The 24952-nt window shown below is 43.7% G+C and overlaps 1 protein-coding gene across 1 annotated transcript in view; it reads left to right on the top strand.

Annotated features, from left to right (window-relative positions):
* Window positions 1-2885: 2885 nt before the first annotated feature.
* Window positions 2886-24952, top strand: part of LOC146190226 (putative methyltransferase DDB_G0268948) — a 41029-nt gene continuing 18962 nt past the window's right edge. Inside the window, exons 1-3 of the mRNA XM_084600689.1 lie at window positions 2886-3141; window positions 15303-15460; window positions 17465-17672. Coding sequence (XP_084456815.1) covers window positions 3034-3141; window positions 15303-15460; window positions 17465-17672 — 474 coding nt within the window. The 5' untranslated portion in view covers window positions 2886-3033. The remainder of the gene's footprint in view (window positions 3142-15302; window positions 15461-17464; window positions 17673-24952) is intronic.

Here is a 24952-nt window from a genome sequence, read left to right on the forward strand (position 1 = left end):
CCCACGTCACGTACGCGTATCTCGCAGAGTCTTTTTTTTTTTTTTTTTTTTTTTTTTTTTTTTTTTTTTTTTTCTTTTCTTGTAAGAGGAAGCGCTCGCGGCAGTTTTGTTGAGGGGCTTTAGTTTTGTCCACGCCATGGCTCCTCCTCCAACACAGTTTTCTCCCCTCCCCCATGGCTTCAAGCAGTACACAGAATTTTCCTCCCCCGGGGGAATGAGTGAGCGCAGATTTTGTGCGTTCGCAGTCTTTTGCTTTCGTTCTCTTTCTTCCGGTGGTCTGGCGGGGTTAGAGCTGGTATTCGAAGCGACGCAGGGACTTCCGAGTCGCGAGTCTGCTTCTTCGCAGCGCGCTGCAGGGATTGTGAAATGAAAACGTGCAAGAGTACTGACCTTATGCGGGGCCTCAAATATATTGAGTACCTGCGCATCAGCTTTTTAGTGGCAAAAAGCAAATACCTTTACAGCATCTTGCGGCGCGTAAACGTTGATGTTTGGAATTAAGCTGTGAAATTATACAAGATGTTACTTAGCTTACGGATACGTCACTACATTATATATATATAGTTGTATGTACATAATTGAGGCGTAACTTTTAAGGTGCAAAAGCGGCTGATTGAGCCAGGTGAACGACAGCAAATCTTCAGCACTCCCTCCGCTGCCTCTCAAGCCAAACCAGCCCATACCTCACAGCTAGCGAAAAAGAAAAAAGGAAGCAAGCGTGCATACTGCTTTACCGAGGGCAGCTCCAAGCCGTCACTCGTTTGAAACCACGCTGTCTACGTTGTCTAGCCTGCCCGCCCCTAAAACCCCTTTATTGAGGGGCTTTATACCGCCCCTCCTTTCAACATCTCCCTACTAATAGGGAAAAAAAAAAAATACAGAAGAAAGCGTGCGGACGGCTAGATGCTCTCCCTCCGCCAGCTCGAAGCCTCGCTCCGACGGCCAAGCGCTTTCCTCGCTGCCCCGGCCCCCAGTAGAATAAAAAACAAAAAAAAACAACAACAAAAAACGTCGACAGGACACGCAGAAGTGACGTAGTAGCTCTACGTCACTTTTGTGTCACGTGATTGCGCGTTCACGACCGGCAAAAATACCCTCCCCCCGCGAACTAACTTGTCGGGCAACAGGAGGGAAGACTGAAGACGGAGGAGGGAAGATTGAAGACGGCCGATTACAAGCTAATACGGAAACCGGAGAGGAAGATGCTCCGAGGCAATTCGGCCCCAGAGCAGATGCCACTACCTGGCGACAACTTCAAACGCACACATTCCCGAGTATCCTCTACCACAAACACCTTTTCTTTCACTCGCGGTACCCTTCGATCTGCCAATCATGCGCCAGCACCAAACCATATGGGCGTGTCCAAAGCCGCAAGACTTCTCGCCCATTCCCCACCCCACCGTCTCCTCTAGGGAAGCAAGCTGCTCTGTCTAGCTCACACCTGCAAGATCAGCAACGGCTGATCGAGCGGGCGCGCGGGATAGCAGCAGCTGCCGGCATCCTGGACTGAGGAGGCCGCCTGAAATGGACACGACCACCTAATCAACCTAATCACCAGTGCCATATTGGGTTTAAATAAATGTCTTTTCTTTCTCCTCCGTTATGCACCTCGACTGCTTCGACACCGCATTGGATGGATAGATGGAATATAGGAACGTCCCCTTTGAAACGGGTGGTAGCATTAACTATTATGCTCATTTTCATGCTCATTTTTCTCCCTATATGTTAATTATTGTTTTAGATTGGTTAACTAAACCATCACTCTATTTATTAAATTTTTGTTTCTATATTACTAACATTATGTCACTTCTCTGCTTTTAAGCCACAATCTTCCAGTCGTGTTTTGCTAGTTTCCACCGCCGGTTTATTCACCCGGCCACTGGTAAACTGGTATTGCTGGTATCTCTAAACGCCAGAGGGCCAGAGCTTCAGGAACAGTCATGGCGGAAGTAGGAACAGTGACTGCACTTGCATCAACTTCCGGATGGATACCATTACATTCGAGTATAATATAATTGTTTCACTGGAGTTACCACACACAGCACATATGCGTCATCTTCATTGTTAAATTTCTTTTTGTAGAAGCGTGTTCTAAGCTCGACCTGGTTCTAAGGCACCCTAGCTGATCTAGCTTCAAAAAGTAGGGTACTGCCTCTTGAGTTATCAAAGAAAGCTTCTTACCTGATCTGCGTTTTCCACTTTCGGTATAATTCCACACTGTTTCTTTTCCATCGAATTTATCCAATTTTACCTTTTGTGTTTTTCACCTGTTGCTTAATTCTCTTTATTTCTCCGTCCTTGTGACTAGCATACTTACTAGTTAATTTCCTAGTTCTTTTCCTCCACTGTGAGTCAACGCTTTTTAGGTATAGGCATTTAAATACTTTAGCTGACCATCTGTTTCTGTCCAATTTCCTCAGGCGTTCCTCATGTAATATTTTTCGAACGGTTGTAGTACACTCCTAGCGACGCAGGGATCGCCCGCGCGCGCGTGCGCGGGCTTCATTAGCTGAATTTGGGTGCTTCATTAGCTGAATTTGTCGGTGCCGTCGCGCATTCAAGGAGGCCACTTACAGGCTTTGTATTAACTCTATGCTTACAGGGATACCAAACTTACAATGAAACGACAACACGCATGCACGCACGCACGCACCTCCTCCACCCCCCCCCCCCCCCACACACACAAACACGCACGCACACACGCACGCACGCACGCGCGCGCGAAAAACGCTAATACGCAACGAGATGAACACAGAAACTTTCAAAGCTTTTAAGCTTCAAGTATGGAGGAAGGAAAGAAAAACTGCTTCTACTCATGCTTATATGCTTGGCTAGTTCTTAGACTTCGCCTGACTTCGCCATGACCAGAAGCCATAGCCAGAAGCCGACGTGAACATACCGCTGGTCTTTATTTGCACGTCTCTCAGTTTTGAAAAGGGGTCACACCTTCCTCTATGGTTACAGTGCGAAACCGATAAAAGCGTTGAAAGAAATTTTCACCAAACTAAACCACCCTCTCTGACTGGGTACAAAATGAGCCACTTCTTCAAGACGGGTGCCCACGCTACCATATACGCAAAATTTCGTCCTACTGCTCCACAGCCTCTTGTCGACGAGATAATCAAGTTCCTGGCAATGAAGGTAAGGCAGTCAAATCTCGGCGAAAAATTAATGAAATGTGCTTCAGGGTGCGTGTATAAAGGTTTCCTATAGCAGCGACTGTTCACGAGCCCCCCCCCCCCCCCCCCCCTCCCCCCCCCCTTTTTTTTTTTTTCCTTTGGCCTGTCCTCTGCAGTGTGAATTCATGCAGGCAGTTGCCGTATAGTGCTCTAATTGCCGCTCTGAGCCAAGATCGCGTCCATGAAAAATTTAGCAGAGACACCGCGACCGCCTAAGTGTATGAAGGCGAAGGTCGCTCGCGCAACGTGAAAACTCGCTCGCTCAATGCGCCGCTGCGTCGTCCGTTTCCCTGCGCTATGCAGCAGCGCGCTTCCTCTAGGCTCCCTGACCGACTGACTGAAAAACTTTATTGAGCAGATATAAGGGAGGGGGATGTGTAGGTGGGGTCCATAGTCTCAGACTCCTGCGGCTGCCGCTGCTATCCTCGCGCGTGTCGTTGGGCCTGGCAGAGATGGATAGGGCAGCCTACTGCATTTGGGTCATCAAGTGGATTGTGTGGGCAGGTCCACACCATGTGGTGCAGGCTTGTCTTCTCCCCGCAATATTTACATTTGGGGTCGCAGAACCCGGGGTATATTGTGTTTAAACGGGCTGATGTATTATATGTAGCAGCCCCCGTCATAGATATACAGCCCACTGCGAAGGGATACGGAGCAGATGCGGAGCCGGGAGGTGGCGCTCCTGTTTTCTTGGTGCAGTCACTCAATAATTTTCAGAGTACCGCGAAGGTCCCATCTCGTGCTGGCAACCAGGCTATATTCCAGGCAACCAGGCTATAAGTCAAATGCAGAGGACATTTTGAAAGCAGCTTGGACATTTGCCTGTGCATTGCCTTGGAGAGTGCCGCAGCTAGTTTAGAAACAAAATAGAATTTGCGAATTGTGAACGGGAAGCTTGTATCGAAGGCTGAGCATCTGCATGCTGATCATTCTAGTCCTGCCGATTAATCCGACACCTTGCTATTCTGTTGTGATTTTCATGGTATTGTCATCACTCGCACTTTCTTGCCTTCCTCGATTACCACCATAATGACCGCATTCAGTGATTCTCTATATATGTGGCAATGCAGATGCCAACTAACTGTACATCATCATGCATGCATGCACACCCTTTGACGCAAGCTATTCTGTTGTGATTTTCGTGGTATTGACGTCACTCGCACTGTCTTGCCTTCCTCGATTACCACCGTAAATGACCACATTGAGTGATTCTCTATGGCGATGCAGATGCCTTTACTTCGTCGTACATGCATGCGCACATTTTGACGCAAGCTCACACGTGCTTGCTTGTTAGACACCTTTATTGACGTGATCAAAATCATTATTATTAATCATTATCCTTCTTCGCTAAGAATTGTTACTCATTTCCAGTCAATTGCGGTCATTCAAGTCGTCGTTTGACGTATTGGTTGTTTTGCAGTCATGATGAGTTATGCCTATCGTCATAATCATTATCACTCATCACCAAATTTTACTCATTTACAGTCAGTTGCGATAATTCAAGTCGTCGTTTGACATATTGGTCCTTTTGTAGTCATGATGAGTCATGCCTAGCCATTGTAATCGTTACTACTCATAGCTAAGCATTTTTACTAATTTTCAATTAGCTGCGGTCATTACAAGCCATCGTTTGTCATATTGGTATTTTCATAGTCACTAGCAGTCATGATGAGTCATGCCATCATTTTAGTCATTTCCAATCAGTTCCATCATTTAAAGTCGTCGTTTGACATATTTGATGTTTTGTAGTCATGAAGAGTCATATCTACTCATTGTAGTCATTACAACTCATAGCTAAACATTTTTACTCATTTTCAATTAGTTGCGGCCATTACAAGGCATCATTTGTCATATTGGTGATTTCGTAGCCATTAGCAGTCATCATGAGTCATGCCAAGTCATTCTAGTCATTTCCAATCAGTTCCAATCATTTAAGTCCTCGTTTGACATAGTTGTTTCGTAGTCATGAGGAGTTGTTTCATAGTCATGATGAGTCATACCTACTCATTGTAGTCATCAACTCATAGCTAAGCATTTTTACTCGTTTCCAATAAGCTGTGGTTGTTATAAGTCATTGTTTGACATGTTGGTCATTTTGTAGTCATTAGCAGTCATGATGAGTCATACCTACTCATTGTAGTCATCAACTCATAGCTAAGCATTTTTACTCATTTTCAATCAGCTGTGGTCATTACAAGTCATCGTTTGACATATCTGTCATTTTATGGTCATTAGCAGTCATGATGAGTCATGCCTAGTCATTGTGGTCATTATCACTCATCGCTAAGCATTTTACTCGTTTCCAATCAGCTGCTGTCGTTACAAGTTGTAGTTTGACATACTGGTCATTACAAGTCATTAATCGCCATTACTAGTCAAAAGCATTAGTCATTAACTATATCGATGTCTATAACTCTTATTCATTACCTGTCACCACCAATAGTTTTCATTCTTAATCTCCCTCCTCACAGGTCCGCAATATGTGGGACATTAGCACACAGATGCGACACACAGATCACGTGCACACATTTTCGCTAAACGAGTGAGCCTAAAAAAGCTTTCGCCTTACAAATCTTTCCGTAACTTTCCGGACTCACGCAGGTTGCTGCAGCCGAAGGTGCTGTAGTCTGGCATTCTGCCGCTAAGTACTTCTTACAAGAAAAAAACCCCGAGCAACAAAACCCAGATGTGAAATAGCAATCTCTGCACATGCTCTGCAGTGAAAGACGTCCACACTGTGACTGTTTAGAAGCTGATGGCGAAAGCGGGCTGCGGCGCACCATGTGACCCTTGCTGACCAATTGGTGGCGTAGCGGCGTGGGGGAAAGAATTGCGGTACTTTGAAAATTATCGAGTGACTCTAGTTGGCGCGCCTGCTGCGAGAGTAAGGGTGAGGGTGTGAGGGAGACGGTATCGCTTAGTGCCTGGCCGCAAGCATTGCATTCCTTGCGATTCTTTTCAGGCTCCTTTTCTGTGATTTGCGACTGTTACAAGTCGTTGAACGAACTTTTTATTTTAACGCGACAGACATCCCTTAGTAGCAGCAAAAGCCAGTAGCATCCGGTGTGCAAAATTTGGTCCCGAAATATTGCCTTGATGCCATCGAGACAGTCAAGTGGTCACCACAGTCCATCAGAATGTTAACAAATGTTTGGGGTGTATTGAAACAAAGATGTTCGATTACGATAGTGTATTGGGTGAACAGATTAGGATTGAGGTTGGGTTATGATGAGTAAGGTTGGACTAAAGATGGGTCGCTTTTGATTAAATCAGTTTGGATCACAGAGTTTAATGCCCTAATGTGACTTGGGCTTTGAAAGACGCTCGAGTCAAGGTCTCGAGAAATATCGAGCACTTGGGGTTCTATAACCTGCACCGACATCACATGGTGCTCTTTGCTTTTCGCCTACATCGAATGGGTTAAAGATATATTTGACTGCATTAATGCGGATCGAGTTAGAGTGGAATAGATGTGAATTCTAACAGATTGCTTGAATTATGATAGTTGTGTTTTAAGGGTTATTTGCTCGGTTACCATTCATTATGGCAGATGACAGTAAATTAAGGGTAGGTGCAAGAAGATTAAGAGTAAAATATGTTGAATTAAGGTGGATTATCTTGGGTACTGTGGATTATGGGAATATACTAGAGGAAGAATGTACTACGTTGTATTTGGTTGTGGTTGGCTGGACTAAGTTGAGTTACGGAGCATTCTAATGGATGATGGTGCAGAGGAGTGAATTAGATGGGGTAGATTACTTTTATTAAGATGGACGGGGGTGGGTTCTGTTGGAATAAATGTGCTCAATATTCATGCCTTCACAGTTCGTCACTAGTTCTAAGAGTGCCAAATTTACTTTCCTTAACTTCAAACAAAATTCTTAAAAACATCTGCTGACTGCCTTGCTGGACTACAAAAAATAACGCGACAATTACTGCCGCCAATTTGATAAAAGTAACATCATGTGTTCAAGACATAACATTCACCCGTCGAAAAGCCGGGTAAAAGACGTGCGTGTTCTGCTATGAGGTCAAAATTATTGCAAACCAGTACGAAAAACACGGACCTGTGCAAAAAATAGACCAAATATTCGTCATACTGGTGGTCTCTTTATCGGCAGGCTTGCATAGCACTCAGTATTACAGCATGCGACGTCTATCAGACGAGTTTGTGTTCCGCAGAAAGAAATGCTTGTCTTGTGGACCCTTATCCCCTCAATATAACCTATCCCACCCTATTTTAACTTGATCCATTATAATCCACACATAATTAATCACGACTAGCCAGATTCTACTTACAGAACCGTGGTCTAAACCATCGCTTTTATTCTATGTTTTCCAGTGAAATGCACCTGTAATTTAATGCAATCCATCCTTAATTTAAATCTATACGCCCCACACATTATTCTGTGTAATGGACCAAAGCAACCGCATCACTGTTGCATTAATGTCACGCCATTTTTGTTTTTTTGGATCACGGTTTTCTGGTCTCTAGACGGCGCTGGCATTCATTCCTGTGGCACCTATAGGCTTTCATTTTAAAATGAAAAGATCGTGAAAAGCCTTCCAACGATCTCGGGAACAAAAAATGACCTGAAAAGAAAAGCGTGTAGCACAGGACTTGCTGACAGGAGCTAAACGGGCTTGACATCTTTTCTGGTTTCTTTTTTCATAGCTGAGCATGCATGAAACATTTTGAGCCAATGAACTTTCTTTGCGCATAGCAGTGATAGCGATAAGCAGACGCGACATTTTATCTTTCAGTGCCCGTGACAGCGTTGCCGCTTGCATCGCGCAAGCGTTTCAGAGAGCATGACGAAGATGACGGCGCACTGGATTGATGCAAGCGCCCCTGCAAAGAGGCCAGAAACGAACACCACACTTACTGTCACCACGGCCGGCCGGTCTCGAGGGAGAGAAGCGTGCTCTCCCTCGAGACCGGCCGTGCTGTCACAAAGCCAGCGCTTTGTAATATGGCGGCTGGCACAGACAAAATTATGAACGCCATAATACGCAACCTCAGCAAGGACCAAATTAAGGATCTAACTAAGTACATTAACGATGAGCTCTGGGAAAAAAACGTCATCCCTCAACAGTGGAAACACTCCGAAATCATTGTCATTCCAAAGCCAGAGAAGCTGCCCACAATCGAGGCGCTCCACCCTATCTCGCTCACATCCTGTCTGGACAAACTATGCGAGCGGGTGATTCAAACCCATCATCAAAACTATACTGAAGACAATAACCTCTTCCCTTCTTCCATAATCGCCTTCCTTCTACTCAAAGAGGAAGTCCTGGCGCACATTCCCAGCGGAGGGGAGCACATTGTGATGGCACTTGATCTCAAGGGCGCATTCGACGTGTGTCACGATGCCATCCTAAGAGAACTAAACAACCTTGATTGCGGGGAACGCGTCTTCAACTACGTCTAAAATTTCCTGTCAAAACGAACAGCTACAATTAGCATGGACGACACATGCTCGGACCCCTAGGACATACTGCACAAAGGTACGCCTCAGGGCTCGATAATCTCCCCCCTCCTTTTCAATATAGCCATGATTGGTGTGGCCCGAAGCCTTCAAACAGTTCCAAACATTGGATTTACACTGTATGCCAATGATATAACTATATGGACTACCAAAGGCTCTCTAGCGGCCAAGGAAGAAACTCTGCAGCAAGCTGCGACCTGCGTCGAGGAGGCGGCTGCTCAGTGTGGACTCCGCTGTGCACATGAAAAGTCAGAGATCATCCGCATAGAAGGACGTGGCTACAGGTCACCAGGAGATATTCAGGTTCTTCTACACGGCGTCCCCGTCCGAGAAGTCCGACAAATCCGCATCCTCGGCTTATGGCTTCAGAGCAACAGAAAGGCTACCCATGCCATCAAGTTGCTGTCCACCGCAACGCAGCAAGTTGCGAGAATGATCAAAAGAGTGGCACGCAACCGGACAGGCATGAGGGAGGAGGACACACTACGCCTCATCCAAGCATTCGTGGTAAGCCGCATTTCATATGGCCTACCATACCTAACATTAATTCGACAAGAACTCGACAAAGTAAATGCCATCTTATGTACTGCATACAAACATGCACTTGGCCTTCTTACCTATACTTCAAAAGCCAAACTAGAGGCTCTTGTAGTGCACAACACATTCGAGGAGATTCAGGAGGCCATCCTCCTCTCGCAACGCGCACGCCTGCTTCGCACAGACACCGGAAGGCAGATTCTGGAGTGGGTAGGCTACCCGGCAGACACTTAAATCATCCAGAGCACGACAAACTTCTCAACAACATATCGCTCGAGGGTCCACGTCGCCCCAATTCCTAAAAACATGTCCGGAGCAGAGTCTGGCAGACGATCAGCCAGAATAGAATACATTAAGCAAACTGCGGCACGCAGCCCCCACACAGTGTATGTCGGCGCAGCAGCATACAGCGAGATCACGAGGGCGACTGCAGTTGCTGTGAACTCATCCCACAACGAGGTCGTCAGCGCATCGTTGAAATACACGACGATTACGGAGGCAGAAGTTGCAGCAATCCTGCTAGCGATCCAGTATGGTGACGGCCTAGGTCAGAGTGTACACGTTATGACAGACTCCCAAGCAGCCTTTTGGCTCCTACTTGAAGGAAGAGTACCCAAGAAACTTTTATACTTAACCACCAACTCTCTGAGCGCCAATTCCTCCCTAAAACATCAGATCTCGTGGGTGCCTGGTCACGCGGGATTAGAGGACAATGAGGTTGCGGACGCACTAGCTCGAGGACATACCAACCGAGCGGGCTCCAACGCCGACTCACCCGAAGTTTCTGCCACTTACTGCACACGACTCCACTTCCCGAGACAGCAGTGACAGCACTTTCGCCCTCCACACAAGAAGCTAAATGCTCAGGAAGCTCGGGACTGGAGGCAACTCCAGACAGATACATTCTCCAATCTCCACAAACACAGCATAATTTTTCCCGAGTGCCATAAAGGTGAATGTTCGTGGTGCGACGATAGGCCCGACACATACCACATCACATGGGGATGCAATGGCCCGAAACCCCCGGACATCAGAACATATAAAACGAAGGAGCAATGGGAGACCGCTCTGCTCAGCTCGGAGCTTGAACTGCAGCGCGCACTCGTTGCACAGGCTAGAGTGGCAGCCAAGGCCAGTGGAGTTTTGAAATGAAAACACCAACCATTGTAATTTTTCCACGTCTTTTATTTTCTTGGCCAATAAGAGTTTTGTACTACTACTACATCTCCCTTCCTTGCCCGAGGGGCAAGGGACTCTTTCTCCCTCATACACTATACCCTCACACCAAGCGCACATGAGAGACAGGCACGCCACACTCGGCTCGGCACTCGCTCCACTTCCCTTTGCGGTGGGCTGTATATTTATGACGGGGGCTGTACCTGTTTCTAGGCATCGCCATCTAACTTCCTTCGCTTTGGAGAGCCCCTTGGCTGGGTGGATATTTTGCTGTAACCTCTTTGAGTGTGTCGCCAGAGGGCCGGGATAGGGGGGTGTACAGTCGACATTAGAAATAAATCTAAGAGCTGTCGGACGATAAGCACTAGGGGCCCACGGCAAAACCACAAATGAGATGGTACAGGGAGATATGGGCTGGGCATCTTTCGAATACGGGAAGCTCAGAGTAAAATGTTATATGAGGAACGCCTGAGGAAATTGGATGGTAACAGATGGGCAGCTAAAGTATTTAAATACCTATACTTAAACAGCGTTGACTCACAATGGAGGAAAAGAACTAAGCAACTAACCAGTAAGTATGCTGGTCACAAGGATGAAGAAATAAAGAGCGTTAAGCAACAGGTGTAACACAGAAGGTAAAAATTGGATAAATTCGATGGAAAAGAAATAGAGTGTGGAATTATACCGAAAGTGGAAAAGGCAGATCAGGAAGGAAGCGTTCTTTGATAACTCAAGAGGCAGTGCCCTACTTTTTGAAGCTAGATCAGGGTGCCTTAACACGCAGCTACAAAAAGAAATTTAACAATCAAGATTACGCATGTGCTGTATGTAGTAACTTCAGTGAAACAATAGAGGGTTTACAAAAGTACGTCTGGCAACCATGAGCGGCACGCTGATCCCGCTCTGGCCGCCATATTTTGTTCGCTTCATCCGTTCGCTTCGTGTCCGTCCGTCAGCGCTCGCCGTTCTGTTCACGCTTTTCACGTTTTAACCTAGTGTGCTGTGCTTGGACCTCTCTTCGGTCCCTGGCGGTTTCTGTTAGCGATGCCTAGAAGCATATTTTGACAGCCGAGACGTGGCGGGGCCCACCGGCCGCGCTGCCGAGCGCAGTTACAAATTGCTCTATGAGTCGTGTATGAGCCCCTCGGCAATCCGCAGCGTCATCCCTATCCAGGTACAGTATCCAGAATTCTGTAATGTGGATTTTTTTTTATCTGTGCGCCTTTGCTGTTTACTTAAACGCCTATGAGAGATCATCGCGAGTATGTTTGCTTGGTTTGCGCAATCACTGTCGCTCATCCCACTGGAAGATACTTGGTTGGTGAAATGAGCGAGGATGCATTTTATTTTATGATAAAAGGATCGTACGTAATTTGACGTAAGTTGGACTGGCGCTTAGCACTTTCCTTCCCATGCAGTCGACGCAGTAGTCGGCATTAGTCTCGGGAATAATCGGGGTCTGCGTAAAAAAAAAAAAAAGTGCCATGGTAATTTGTGCTTCCAGTGATTGAATATTGATTGGTGTGCGATAGGCGATGACGAGTTAATAAAATCTTTGTAAATAATTGATTAATTGATGAAATGAAGAAACTCAAAAAAGGAAAAATTGGAAAGTAAGGGTTTAAAGGTGACAGAATGAAAAACCAGTGCTTGGTGATGCTAAGGAAGAAAATTTAGAATGTGTAATCAATTGAAATAATTGAAGAATGTGTTCAAAAGTGTCAAATTGCTCAGAATGGAAAGCCGATTGTTGCTGACACATGCGTATTGGTGTATAAAAATATAAAACATCAAATAAAATAAAAATAAGGAAAGAAATGATAGAAATATAACATAACATACATAACAGAAATATAGCATACATAACAACATATAACATACTACACTTGTGTGTAGTATGTTACTTTTGATGAATTCATATTTCACTGCATTGTATTCGCCCCTCCTGCTAGGGCCCAGTTAGGACCTGCAGTATTTGGTAAATAAAATAAATAAATAAGAGAGCTAAAATATAACACGTGAACAAAGAAAACATCGTGCGTGTGTGTGTATGAGAGAGAGACACTATCGCGTTATACCTTTAACGGCGGAGCTTAAGTGACCCCCTAATTTTTCTATAACGGTATGATATAATATAAATCTGATTTTATGAACACAGCCAGTTGCACAAGGCACAAACACTTCGCAGTAATGTGAGTTGACTTTTCAAATTTCTTTTCGTTTCAGCCGAGTTCCTCCTCCTCCGAGTTCCTCGAAGCTTCCAATGTCAGCGCTTTCATATGAGATTACGGCTTCAAATGTTTACTTTCTGACAGAAGGAATAAACAAGAAATCGACATATTTAAAACTTCCAGTGAATTTCAGGTAGCTGTGAATTAGCGAACCATCGAGTGACTCGAAAAAATACACAAAAGTGAAGCGTACGCTTCGTTATTTTATTGGCCGCGCTGGCAGGTACAAGACCTGAGCTGCGTGCTCCGGACGTGGACCGGTCGAAACGGGCTGCACGTGAGCATATTACAACACACTAGTGGGATGTCATCTTTTCCTGCTTTTCTAGACGCCGCGGGTTTGGCAGCCACTTGCTTTTGCAGCGTAAAACACGCACCTCGGGCACACTAGACAAGTATTGCTCTCTGCACCAAGCACTACCATTTCGTACGACTGTGAAAAGTAGTTTCGGTAATCATGCCCGTGTCTTAAATCCAATACACAATGGTAAATGCCACCTACGTACAAAATGTTTCAAAGAACGTATTTGCACAATAGCGTTCGTTATACATGGATTGCTCCTTCTCCCGTGTCTTCCATCGCAGCATAAGCTTATCCTTCAAGTTCACAAGGCTCCATAGCGCGCAAAACAACCTTGCTGTTTTAGGTGATAGCACATTCTGTGAGCTAGCTCCCAGTCAGAGGGACGTGTAGTAATGCTTTACATGACCCTTGTAAAGCCGATTAGGACTGCAAACGAACGGTCGCATACACGCGTATACCTTAATTCCGTGCGCGTCTACGACGGTGCGCTGCCTGCAGAAGGGCACGCAACAACATGCTGGCATCATTCCGAATAGAGCTTGTAGCTAACGGCGACTGCTGTGACGTTAAAAAATGAAACAATCGCTTGTGAGCATTCCAATGCACCTTTCGGTGCATGCACGGGTTTTACAAAGGCGCACGTTGACAGCGTACTCAATGGGAGGCGCGGGCGGACTGAGCAAAACATGGCCGCCGCGCACAGTTTCTGTTTCTTTCACTAGATGGCGCTAACTTTTGTAAAGCCTCTATTGACCATGTTATACTTGAATGTAATGGTATCCATCCGGAAGTCGATGCAGGCGCAGTCACTCTTCCTGAAGCTCTGGAGTTTAGAGATACCTGTGACCGGGTGAATAAACCAGCGGTGGAAGCTAGCAAAAAACGACTGGAAGATTGGTGGCTTAAAAGCAGAAAAGGGACATAATGTTAATAATGTAGAATTAAAAATTCAATAAATAGAATTATGGTATTTTTCACCAAAACAATAATTAAGATATAGGGAGAAAAATGAACATGATAGCTACTGCTACCACCCCGTTCCAAAAGGGACGCTCTTATATTCCATCCTTTCATCCATCGGAGGATTGAGGGGTTGAATCCCGGGGGAGGAGCGCTCGGGCAGCGGCATGGGTGCACTCGTTACGTTCCACGCCTTGATGTTCCTAGTTTCCTCTGTGGCGCGCCACCACGCGGCTGGCTGTGCGATGGCCTTTGTACTCTTTCTGCTTCTCTGATGGCACCCTCTCCACCATCTCTCCACTCCGGCTCCTAACTGCTAGGCACGATAGGATTTTTGTCCCGCTTGCGGTGGAAGCTTTCTGTCCATGTCACTTACGAGCGAAGTAAAACTTTTGCCTTAAAAACCACTTGTAAGTGGCCAAGAGGTATACGCCGGTCGACAGTACAAGAAGCAGGCATGTCAACTTGCCAATGCTCTGGCTGTCAGTCGAATGTTCTGTTCTGGTCCGCTGACAATATCCCTGCGGCCTTTACCCAAACCCAGCCAGTCCATCAAGCTCTCTTCCGCCCTCTACTAGACCGGTCATCATCTACCTGCGCATCAGTTCAGTTCAGTTGTTCAGTCGTGTCCGACTCTTCGTGACCCTATGGACCATATCACGTCATGCTTTTTGGTCACTCACTATCTTCCTAACATCACATAACTTCATCTGCAGCACCTCGAGGATGCCATCTAACCATCGCGTTCGCTGCCTACCCCTTCTCCGGTGACCCTCAACCTTTCCCAACCTGCGCATAACTCATCACGTTTACACCATGAGCCTGTCCTGCTTTCGGACCTCATTCAACTCCATAGAAACCACTAGGCTTTCTGTCCCCCACGTACGCGTCATGGCTGATGCTTCCTGCAGACTGAAGTAAGACTTCTGGGTGCTTACCTTGTCAACAAACAATGTGTGGTTGTCTCTCCCTTTTTCTCGGCTTTCTTACAAAGCCAAAGATTTCTACCCTGCGGTTGGTGCATGATAGCCTCAGATGCTTATGCGTCATAAAATGCACCGCAACACAACTCACTGTCAGCCGATCCTGATGTCAGAGCTATGCTGTGATGAATTTTGTCTGTTCCAGTCTAGCCTGTTGCATCAGCTGTAATGTGCACAAATAAGACTTTACGACCAGGCTGTTTTTTGGGTTTAGAGAGACCACTGCAGATGGAAACTTGTACTTATGCCTGCTTGAAAAGGAAATATATATAAAGAAACACTTAGGTAGGTCATGGACATAGTTTTTTTACAATGAAAACTAAAAGATGAATGAGCCTTGTGAAGGATTTAATTTATATTCGATGCTCATGCTTTATTATTTACAACTGTTTGTAATTATGTGAACTGGTCATAAGAGCACCAATTTTTTTTTTTTTTTTAAGGTATCTGACCGGAAGCTAGCTATCGATGTTGGATGTGGCCCCGGAATAAGCGCTACTATTTGGGCTCCGTATTTTGAAAAAGTGCATGGTTACGATGTATCTGAAGCCCAAATAAATGAGGCAAAAGCACTCAATCAGTTCAAAAATGTTTCGTTCAGGTAGGTATAGTCATCTTTTGAACTTTTGCATTATTCTCAGATCATTTATTTCGTGAACCATTTGTCTATTACAATCACCACACTGAACAGCCGTGCTGTTGAGTGCCATTGGACCTTTTTATTATTGAATGGAAAATTAAAAGGTTTACAGAATTTGGGAAAGCATAGAATCATAAAGAAACAGTGACTTAATTTGTTATTTTGTTACATAGTAGGATACAACTTAAAAAAAGAAGAGCAGTTGCTAACTGTCAGTGTTTCTATTTTTATGAGGCAGATCCTTTCCCCTTGTCTTTCCAACCATGCTTAAAGCCAAGAAACCCAGAAATGACCAGGGTGGAGTTCATGTGCCTACTTGGCCCCGGTAAAACACATGCATGATGTCAGTACTTGGCTAATTAATATTTTTTGTTTGTAAAGGTCATATTTGGTGTTGCACCCTGTGATGTGTTTTGTTCTCATCTCGTATTTTGAAGCTCGCCAGTAAATTTTGGTTTTGAAATTGAACTTATTCCGACAGAACGGATGCAAAGTGCCATTCAAAGAAATGCAGGAGATGCAAGAAAGTGAAGTCAAGAAAGAAATGCTTCTTTCGCAAAATTTAACTTACATTGACAAATCTCTGAAGGTATAATGCTGTGTTCATCTGCTTAATTCGTCCAGCTTCTCAGAGACCTTTGTAATATAGGTTCTCAGGTGTTCTCATACTGCTCACTAGACTGTTATGTGCACCTGGCTCTAGCACAGTGGAAGTGGAAACAGTTCACAATAGTCCATAATGGAGGCATTACAATATCTCCTTTGCCCAGTGCAAAGTTACTGCCTTTTTAGAATTTATTTTTGTCTCTTTGTAAGCTGTATTGCATTTACATTCACCTTCTCACCTTAAGAATATCACATACCAACCTAGCCTAATCAAAGCTTTACTGATGCATACAGTTGCAAAGCTTGAAACTAGGCAATATTCCTGCAGGTCATCAATATATATGTCTGCAAATGTTCCAGTCTTCTCATGATGCCAACGCAGCATTTATGCTGGGAGTGACTTGTTAAATGTCACATAATGTTTCGCGTGTTCAGTTTTAGGTGACATCACTGATTAGAAAACGAGCTCTTTGTGTCTATTTTTAATTTGTCTTCAGTGGGAATGTGGTAGAGCTGCTGTGGCTTTTCTCGCATCATCTATCCACACATCAATCTTGACTGCATTATATAATATGTTCCTATAGGCAAGGAAATACTGTTGTTAAATATAGCCACATTGAATAGAATGGACTTCTAATTCTCCGTGAACTTGGGCAAATACTTAGAAAATGCATGTTGATAAAGATCTTTTATCTGCACACGCAAATGAGGAGCTTTATGGGGCAAATTGCACCTGTTTATATAAGAGTTTTCTGACCATGGTTACATCATAGTTTACGCACACTTTTTTGCATTCTCTCGGATAGTTAGTTTCAGTGTATGTATTGCTCTTTGTTCTGCCTACCAATATTTGTTTCCTAGAAAATAGTTTTATCTGCTCTGGATTGGTCCAGGTGTCAGACGTCTTGAGCGCAAGCTTTTAAATGCAACCATGTTGGTGCCTAAACTTGATTGCTTAAATACTCATGCCATAAAAGTGAACTTTTCCTCTTGTTGACCGCTTACGACACATGCGATGCAGAGTTTGAACTCACAGATGTTCAGAGAATGTGAAACAGGGGCTTTCTAGGCAATTTCGCACCTTGCCTCACTGATGCAAAGAACATGAAAGCAACTTAAGCAGCCATTAAAATTATCTTAGAAAGCCGTCCTATTGTGGCGGCTAGGTCTAAGCATGCTCTGAGGTATTGCTGCCCAAGTTATAAGGTACTGAATATTCAGAGACATGCTGACACAATATACAGAAGCATATCACTCCTCTGATGGAGTAAAAGGAGTGCACCAAAAAGAATGACAAAAACTTATCATAACAAAGAGAACATAATATGTGCCCTCTTTTTTTTTCTTTCCATCATCCAGCATGTCGCCAGCTGAGACCATTCCCGAAAAGAATGAATCCGTGCAGTTAGTTACGGTGATGCAGGCCGTCCACTGGTTTGACTTGGATAAGTTCTACAAGGAGGTGACCAGAGTTCTGGTGCCAAACGGGGTCTTGGCACTTTGTAGTTATCTCATCCCAAAGCCAGTCAGCAAAAACCAGGAGAGAATGGACAGCATAATACACAATGTGAGTGCATTTTACACGTGATGAGCTCCCAGGTTTTACCATAGGGTTGGCCTAGAGCATATTTGCACTGTATGTAGGAGGGGTTGGGTCATGATTAGAAGCGCCATCACCTGCCCGCCCTCTTTCCATTTGGTATACAGTCTTCTAGCTTCCTGGACGTGGTGCAAAACTTTTTTTGGTGCTAAGTGTTTGGAAACCCCCCTGTGACCCCAAGTTGTGGAGACAAGGCACATTGGCCATGCTGGCCTCAGGTCAAATTCACCTTGCTCCATTAAAGATGAGATCATTCTCATGATCATTTCATGGGCTGAGTGCTCTATTATTTCACTTCACACTTTGTCGAGGTGTTCTGGTGACGATGATAGAATAAGAATGTCTGTTAGTTTGGCAAATGTTTGCTGAATCCAAGTGAACAAAGGGCACACATTTTGGGTACTTAATCATTTTAAGCATGAATTGCTTCCTCTTGGCATTTAGGATTGGGGAGGAGCTAATTGCAGCATGCTCTGAGGGAGGTTTGAAATATAAGCATAAAGTCAGCGACATGCAGAGTAAAACAAACTGCATCATGTGACTGAGGAGAGCACAGCAATGGCAATCAGTGTTGCACAGCTTGGCTTTTTGTATGGCTAGGAAAGTGCCTTCTAGTTTAAGTAAAACCAGTTAAGCTAACTCTTGCCCTTTTTGTGTGCAGGCTTACTCATTATTTTGAGGTAGTCAGGGTTGTGTTTATATAAAATTCTTTCACCTACACATGGAAGCATTCAGCTGCCTGCATCTGCAACAAATAGCCCACAATGTCTACTTACAGTTAAATTATCCATTGTAGTCTAAATCCTTAGTCGTTAAGTTTACTGTTATAGTAGTGGATGAACAACTGCATGAGATTTTTGTAAGCGTGATGTGCTATTAATGCTCATCGGTGCTCTGCCAGGAAAAGCTTCATGCTTAACTAGGGGAGAACATGGAGGTGAAGTGAAAGAATGTGAAGGCAAACATGAGTGAACTTGGGTTACTTTCCTGCTTGCTGCCACTGGAGCAGTGCTTTTTTCGTGGTGCAAAACTGAGAAGGCACAAAATTACCTCGCTTCCCGATCAACACTTCAAGCGCATCGTTAGATGAGATACCTACCAAAGCAGGTTTGAGACGCCCTTGAGCGCAGTGTGCCTTTCCTACAATCCATTTGTTACTTACAACTACTCTTGAAAGTGACATCGACCGGGAATTTTATTGCGAAAGCAATACTACTCTAAGTTTCGAGCCTTCAGCGTAGCACGGCCGGTAGCCACGTCTTACCCACGTGACGCTGTGACGTCACACCCCACGTGACACTAGGGTGTGGGCTGGCAGGAGCTTCCAACTTGGGTCTCTCGTTTCACATGGGACGGTTATGTCACAATCAGCCTGCTAGGACCCTGGCATTCACGTTACCCCTATAGGCCACTAAGGCACGTTCATACGGCTTGGTTAAAGCGGGGCTTTATATGTGGGCTGAGGAAGAAGAACACTCGGTCACCCGCAGCTAATGCTTTCGCTCAATATTTGGTTCAGCAGCGTTGAACTCTTGTAATTTTTTTGTCTCCGTTCGCTATATGTCAGGTCGCTGACAGAGTCTGTATGCTGGCACACTGAACTTTGTAGCACTAGTTTGTATTTTATTCCCAAAAAAGTTGATGGGAGCAGCACTGTTTGCACGCCCATCAAGGCACAAAGGAAGCATTCTCTAACAGGTGCTCTATCCATGAGGACACCAATCTTGGCCTACTAGTTAGAACACTTATCCTAATACATCATCTTGAATTTGTTTCCATTTCTTGGTAATCACAAACCAGCTAATGCTGGATTATTTTATAGATATAAAAAAACCTGTGACTTTTTTTAACACGAAACCACTTCTATCCTGTCATGATGGCTATCACCAATTTCCGGATTGTAGCTTCCGTCTGTCTGAGCGTTGCTATAGCAACCAGGCCTAGCTTTGTTATACATACTTTTACTATCTAGGAGTTGCTGGTAGTAACTATCCACAGCCATGACCAGCATCATGGTTACCATGACCAAGGTCAAGGTTGAAGCTTATTAGGCCAAATCAACACTAATTAAACCTGTGTGAAGTGCAGGTTAACAAAAAACCTCAATGCTCCTGGGGTGGAATAATATGACGATTATATTTCATATGTAAAAACAATTCTATATCATTGCGCCTTGACTGCGATCGGTTGGCCCAAATTCGAATATGTGCATAATGCATATTGCATAATGATGTTGCGTTGCAGGACGTCACGTGATGTGTCAAAAAAAAGTTAAAAGGTGACGTCAAAATGATCTTTATGTGCTAATTACGATCATGAGAAGCGCTTTTCCTTTAGCAATGTTTCAAGTAGCCGTGTCCATGTGCCATAGAAAATGGCAGCACTGTTCTTCACAGTGCCTCTTGCGAGATGACAACAGCCACGGTTTCTGAGACATGATTGACATGTGGACGCACAGTTGAGGTGCTGCTTTATTTATTTATTTTTTATTTATTCATTCATACTGTTGGCCAGCGGCTGTTGCAGGGTGGTTACAAAAACAAATTACAAAATAGCAGTACTGCTATGCTTAAAGCAGGTAATACAACATGAATATTCAAGAAATGGCACAACTACAAAGCAAGAAAAAAGAGAAATTCATCAGGATGTCATCTTTCTACACCTGAAAATTAAAATGTAATCACAATTAGAAGTAAATGTACATATTGAAAATAAACACAACTTCAATGAATTGTAAGCTATGCATTTCTAGCCACTGAAAAAAGATAATTCAGGCTGGATTCAAATTTATTTATTGTATGTGCTGTTAGTATTTCATGGGGCAGCGAGTTCCACTCTTCTATTGTTCTAGGAAAAAAAAAGTACCTATATGTATCTATTCGTTCTGACATGGGTTGGATTTGGTCTTGGTGGCTGCTTCTGACTGTTCGAGACATGCGCTGCTTTATGTACTGTTGTGTGTCCAAGTTGAATGTGTTGTGGCGAATGAGATAAAGAAATTTTAACCTAGCTATTTTCCTGCGTTGGGAGAGTGGTGATAGGTTAAGTTTCTCGAGAATTTTAGTGACTGAGTCGGTTGAACAATATTGCGATAAGATGAACCTCACTGCTCTTCTGAATTTTTTCAATTTTCTCTATGTGGTTCTTCTTGAATGGGTCCCACACGACGCTCGCGTACTCTAATGTCGGGCGGACAAATGTCATATATGCGGCTAACTTTGTTTTTTCAGGAGCGAGTTTCAACTTACGTCTTAAGTACCAGAGCTTCTTTTCAGCTACACAGCTTATGTTATTTATGTGTGCTTTCTATTTGAGGTCATTGGATATTGTTACACCTAAGTACTTGATTTGATTAACACGGCTTATGGGCTTACCATCCATCTCATAATCGAGAGAGTAGACATTTTTATTCTTATTTGTCACTCTCATGTACATAGTCTTACTGTTTTTTATTTTAGACTGAAGAAGGAAGCTGTGCAGTGAGTGTGTGTTAAATTAGCCAGAAAGTCTGTGGCGTTCGTAAAACTGCTCTTTGGTGGAGCGGTAGGTATGGTTTCATATTCTCACTTAGAACGTTATCACTTGGTAGCGAGGGAGCGAGGGAGCATTTGGACAGATGTGACCTTTTGTGAGTGCCTGCATTTGGCGCATCACGTAAGCAATCGGCCATGTTGGCGCGCAGACTTAAACTCGCTTCCCAAGGATGCCGGAGAGAAAAGGAGCTTTGAAAGAAGGTATAGGAACGACAAAACAGCACGGCAGCACTCTTGGGGTCATGTGGCTCAGAAAAGGCAGAACTTTTGTGTCGCAAAGGCTACTATGCCATCAACGCCATGGTAAAACAATACCTCTTTGTGTCGTCTCGAGACGACTGTATGACTTTGCTTCATGATTGGCGCTGCTCGACAATGCCTACCCACAGGTATGAGATTCCGGCATTGGAATCTACGCCATCGATACTCAACAGCCGAGCTTCGTACACAATGCCTTCATCTGGTGATATTAAACTCGGAGACCGATCGCAGTTTGCAAGGTTTTTTTGCAGATGAGGGAACCTCAACAGCATTGATCGCAACCATTTGCAACCAGTCGCAACCATTTGAACTCAAATACTCTCACAGAAGAGTGAAATTATTAAAAGCCTTGGCACTATCAGCCGATGCTGCACTGGCATGATTGTTTTGCCTAGAAACCAGCTTAGATCCAGAATACACTTTTGTCGCCTCTAGATGAGATTAAGGCTGTTTAAGAACAATTTTTTGTCTGTATTGTGAGCTCTTCATTTTTTTCAACTAATAAATTAAAGTCAACATCTATAATTATACATCTTATAAAATGAATTTTCTTCAAAAATAAACTTGTCTTACGAGCATTTACACTTACATTGTTTTTCGTCGCGATAGAACAGGTAAACGGGGAGGAGGCGTGCTAATAGGAACCCATTATTGGCTTCTTTGTTCGGAGATTAAAATTCTATCCCCTCTAGAAATAATGTTCATTCAGTGCCATGCTTCATTTTCTCCCGTAATCATTGGCGTTTGCTATCGTCCACCAGATTTAACCGATTCTTTTGTTGCTAATTTCCACGAAGCACTTCGCGTGATAACTTCGCGGCTCATCAACATACTCCGATTGTTCTTTTCGCCGACTTTAACTTTCCTGCAATAAGCTGGTCCGACTTCCACCACAACATGTAAAGATAACATTGAAAGTGATTTTATTAACACATGTCTAACCTTTGGTCTGTCCCAGCTTGTATCAAACCCGACAAGACAAAGCAATCATTCCTCCAACATACTCGACCTCATATTAACTTCAAACCCTGATAAGGTTCCGCTACTTCTTCATTTACCAGGACTCAGTGATCATTCTGTAATTGATGCCACATACTCCTGCCAGTTGTCATGCACAAAAAAAATACGAAAAACATTAACACTGTACGACAAAGGCAATTATGCAGCCATCAATTCCGAACTAAGTGAATTCTGCATGTGGTTGCTCCAAAATTTTTCAGAGCGGTCAATTGAAGATACTAACTGGTCCGTTTTCAGAAGCAAGATGCATCAACTTATAGACTAACATGTCCCTACTATCACTGTCACTGAAAACCCATCATCGCCATGGTTCAACAAAGAGCTCAAACGCCTCAGAAACAAAAAGAAAGGACTTTTTCGATCTGCAAAATGTTTTGACACCGCATATGCATGGGAAAGATATTATTCTGCAGAAAAAACATTTTTATCCTTATCAGGCAAAGCTAACATACATTTTTCTCGTCTTTTCTACCTTCCATGTTGCGCACTAACCCCCGCAAGTCTGGAAAACTATGAACCCATCACATTCTAAGCCTCTAACATTACATGACGACTTCAACAACCTTATCCTGGAACACGAATCTAGTTATGCTCTAAACAACTTTTTTTCTTCAGTTTTTACAAGCGAACCAGACGGTGACCTACCAGAATTCCCAGCTCTCGGCTACCCAGTTATGCCACAGATTACATTTGATGCTAAGGGCATCATGAAACTCATTGAACCATTGAAACTTACATCTTCATCCGGTGTTGTCGGCATAAATCCTAAAATTCTAAAAATACTAAAAACATTGTAAGTGTTATATTGTGCCACCTCTTTCAACTGTCCATATCAACAGGTGTCCTTCCACAAGATTGGAAAGTTGGTAAGATCATTCCGGTCCCCAAAAAGGGCTCACGTGTTTCATGTAAAAATTACCGCCCCATTTCCCTCACAAACGTCTGTTCGAAACTAATGGAACATATTATTTATTCGCACATAGCCATAGTCAAATTCATTTTCTCCGTAAATTTTTTCATATTAACCAGCATGGCTTTCTGAAAGGATAATCATGTGACTCCCAATTGGCTCTCTTTATTAACGACCTAAGCTCAAACCTTGACTGAAATGTTCCTACTGACACTTTCTTCCTTGATTTCGAAAAAGCTTTTGTAAAGTACCGCATAAAAGACTGTTACTAAAGCTATCGGGCCCAAATGTTAACCTGTTAGTATTGGAATGGCTAACTTTTTGACTAACAGAGAGCAATTTGTCTATGCTAACAATTGTTCTTCTCCTCGTAGCCTGGTCATTTCAGGTGTTCCCCAAGGTACAGTCCTGGGACCCTTGCTTTTCCTTATATACATTAACGATCTTCCTTCCAATATTTCCTCTACTATCCGCTTATTTGCTGACGATTGTGTAATTTACCACCCAATCACTAATAGTACTGAAACTGGAATTCTTCAAGATCTTAACCAAATCGAGGCTTGTTGCAAACGTTGACTAATGTCTTAATATTTCCAAAACATGTTTGATTTCGTTCCATCGTCGGCAGATGCATACTCCTTCTAAATACGCTCTTTTTGGTTCTGAAGTGTCGTTCGTCTCTTCCTGTAAGTACTTGGGTATCACTGTAATGCAAAGCCTAACATGGTCATCTCATGTCATGAACATCACTAACATGGCTAATCGTACCCTTGGTTTGATACGGTGCAATCTACGTTTGGCCACCCCATCCATCAAATCATTAGCATACCTAATGTTTGTCCATCCTAAACTAGAATATGCTTCAGCAATGTGGGATCCTCACCAGTCTAACCTCTCTTTAATCTTATAAAAAATACAAAATCATGCTATCCGTTTAACAATATGGGATCCTCACCAGTCTAACCTCTCTTTAACTTTAGAAAAAATACAAAATCGTGCTATCCATTTAATTTATTCTACACTAGTGTGTCTGCTTTAAAAATCTAGGGCCAATTTGCCTAGCCTTGAAACCTGAAGAAAAATTTCTCAATTGTGCCTCTTTCGTATGTTTTATCATTCATCTTTAGGAGAATCAGTCATATCACCTGCTTATTGCCTCTCAAGCCGTATTAATCACCATAAGGCCGTCTACGCCCCCTCCGCAAGAACTACTGCTCTTTCTCGACCTTTTTTCGTCACGTCATCCCGGGACTGGAATGATCTACCACAGGATGCCGTGTGTCATATCAACGCCATCCATTTTAAGAATGCTATCAAGACCATTGTTGTTTAACTCTCATGCCCATCCCTCATGTAATGCCGCATACTAGGGGGCCTTTGAGGTATCAAATAAATAAATAAATAAATTTGTTCAGAAAAAATAAGGCAGAGCATTTGAGCATCTTTTACTGTCTCATTGGCTGTTTTCATGAAACGTTAGGCTTTGCTATCATGGTAATGTTCACGTTGTCAACATCACATAC

Source organism: Amblyomma maculatum, chromosome 4 (assembly GCF_055883805.1).
Source record: "Amblyomma maculatum isolate TAMU_Amacu chromosome 4, ASM5588380v1, whole genome shotgun sequence".
Classification (NCBI taxonomy): domain Eukaryota; kingdom Metazoa; phylum Arthropoda; class Arachnida; order Ixodida; family Ixodidae; genus Amblyomma; species Amblyomma maculatum.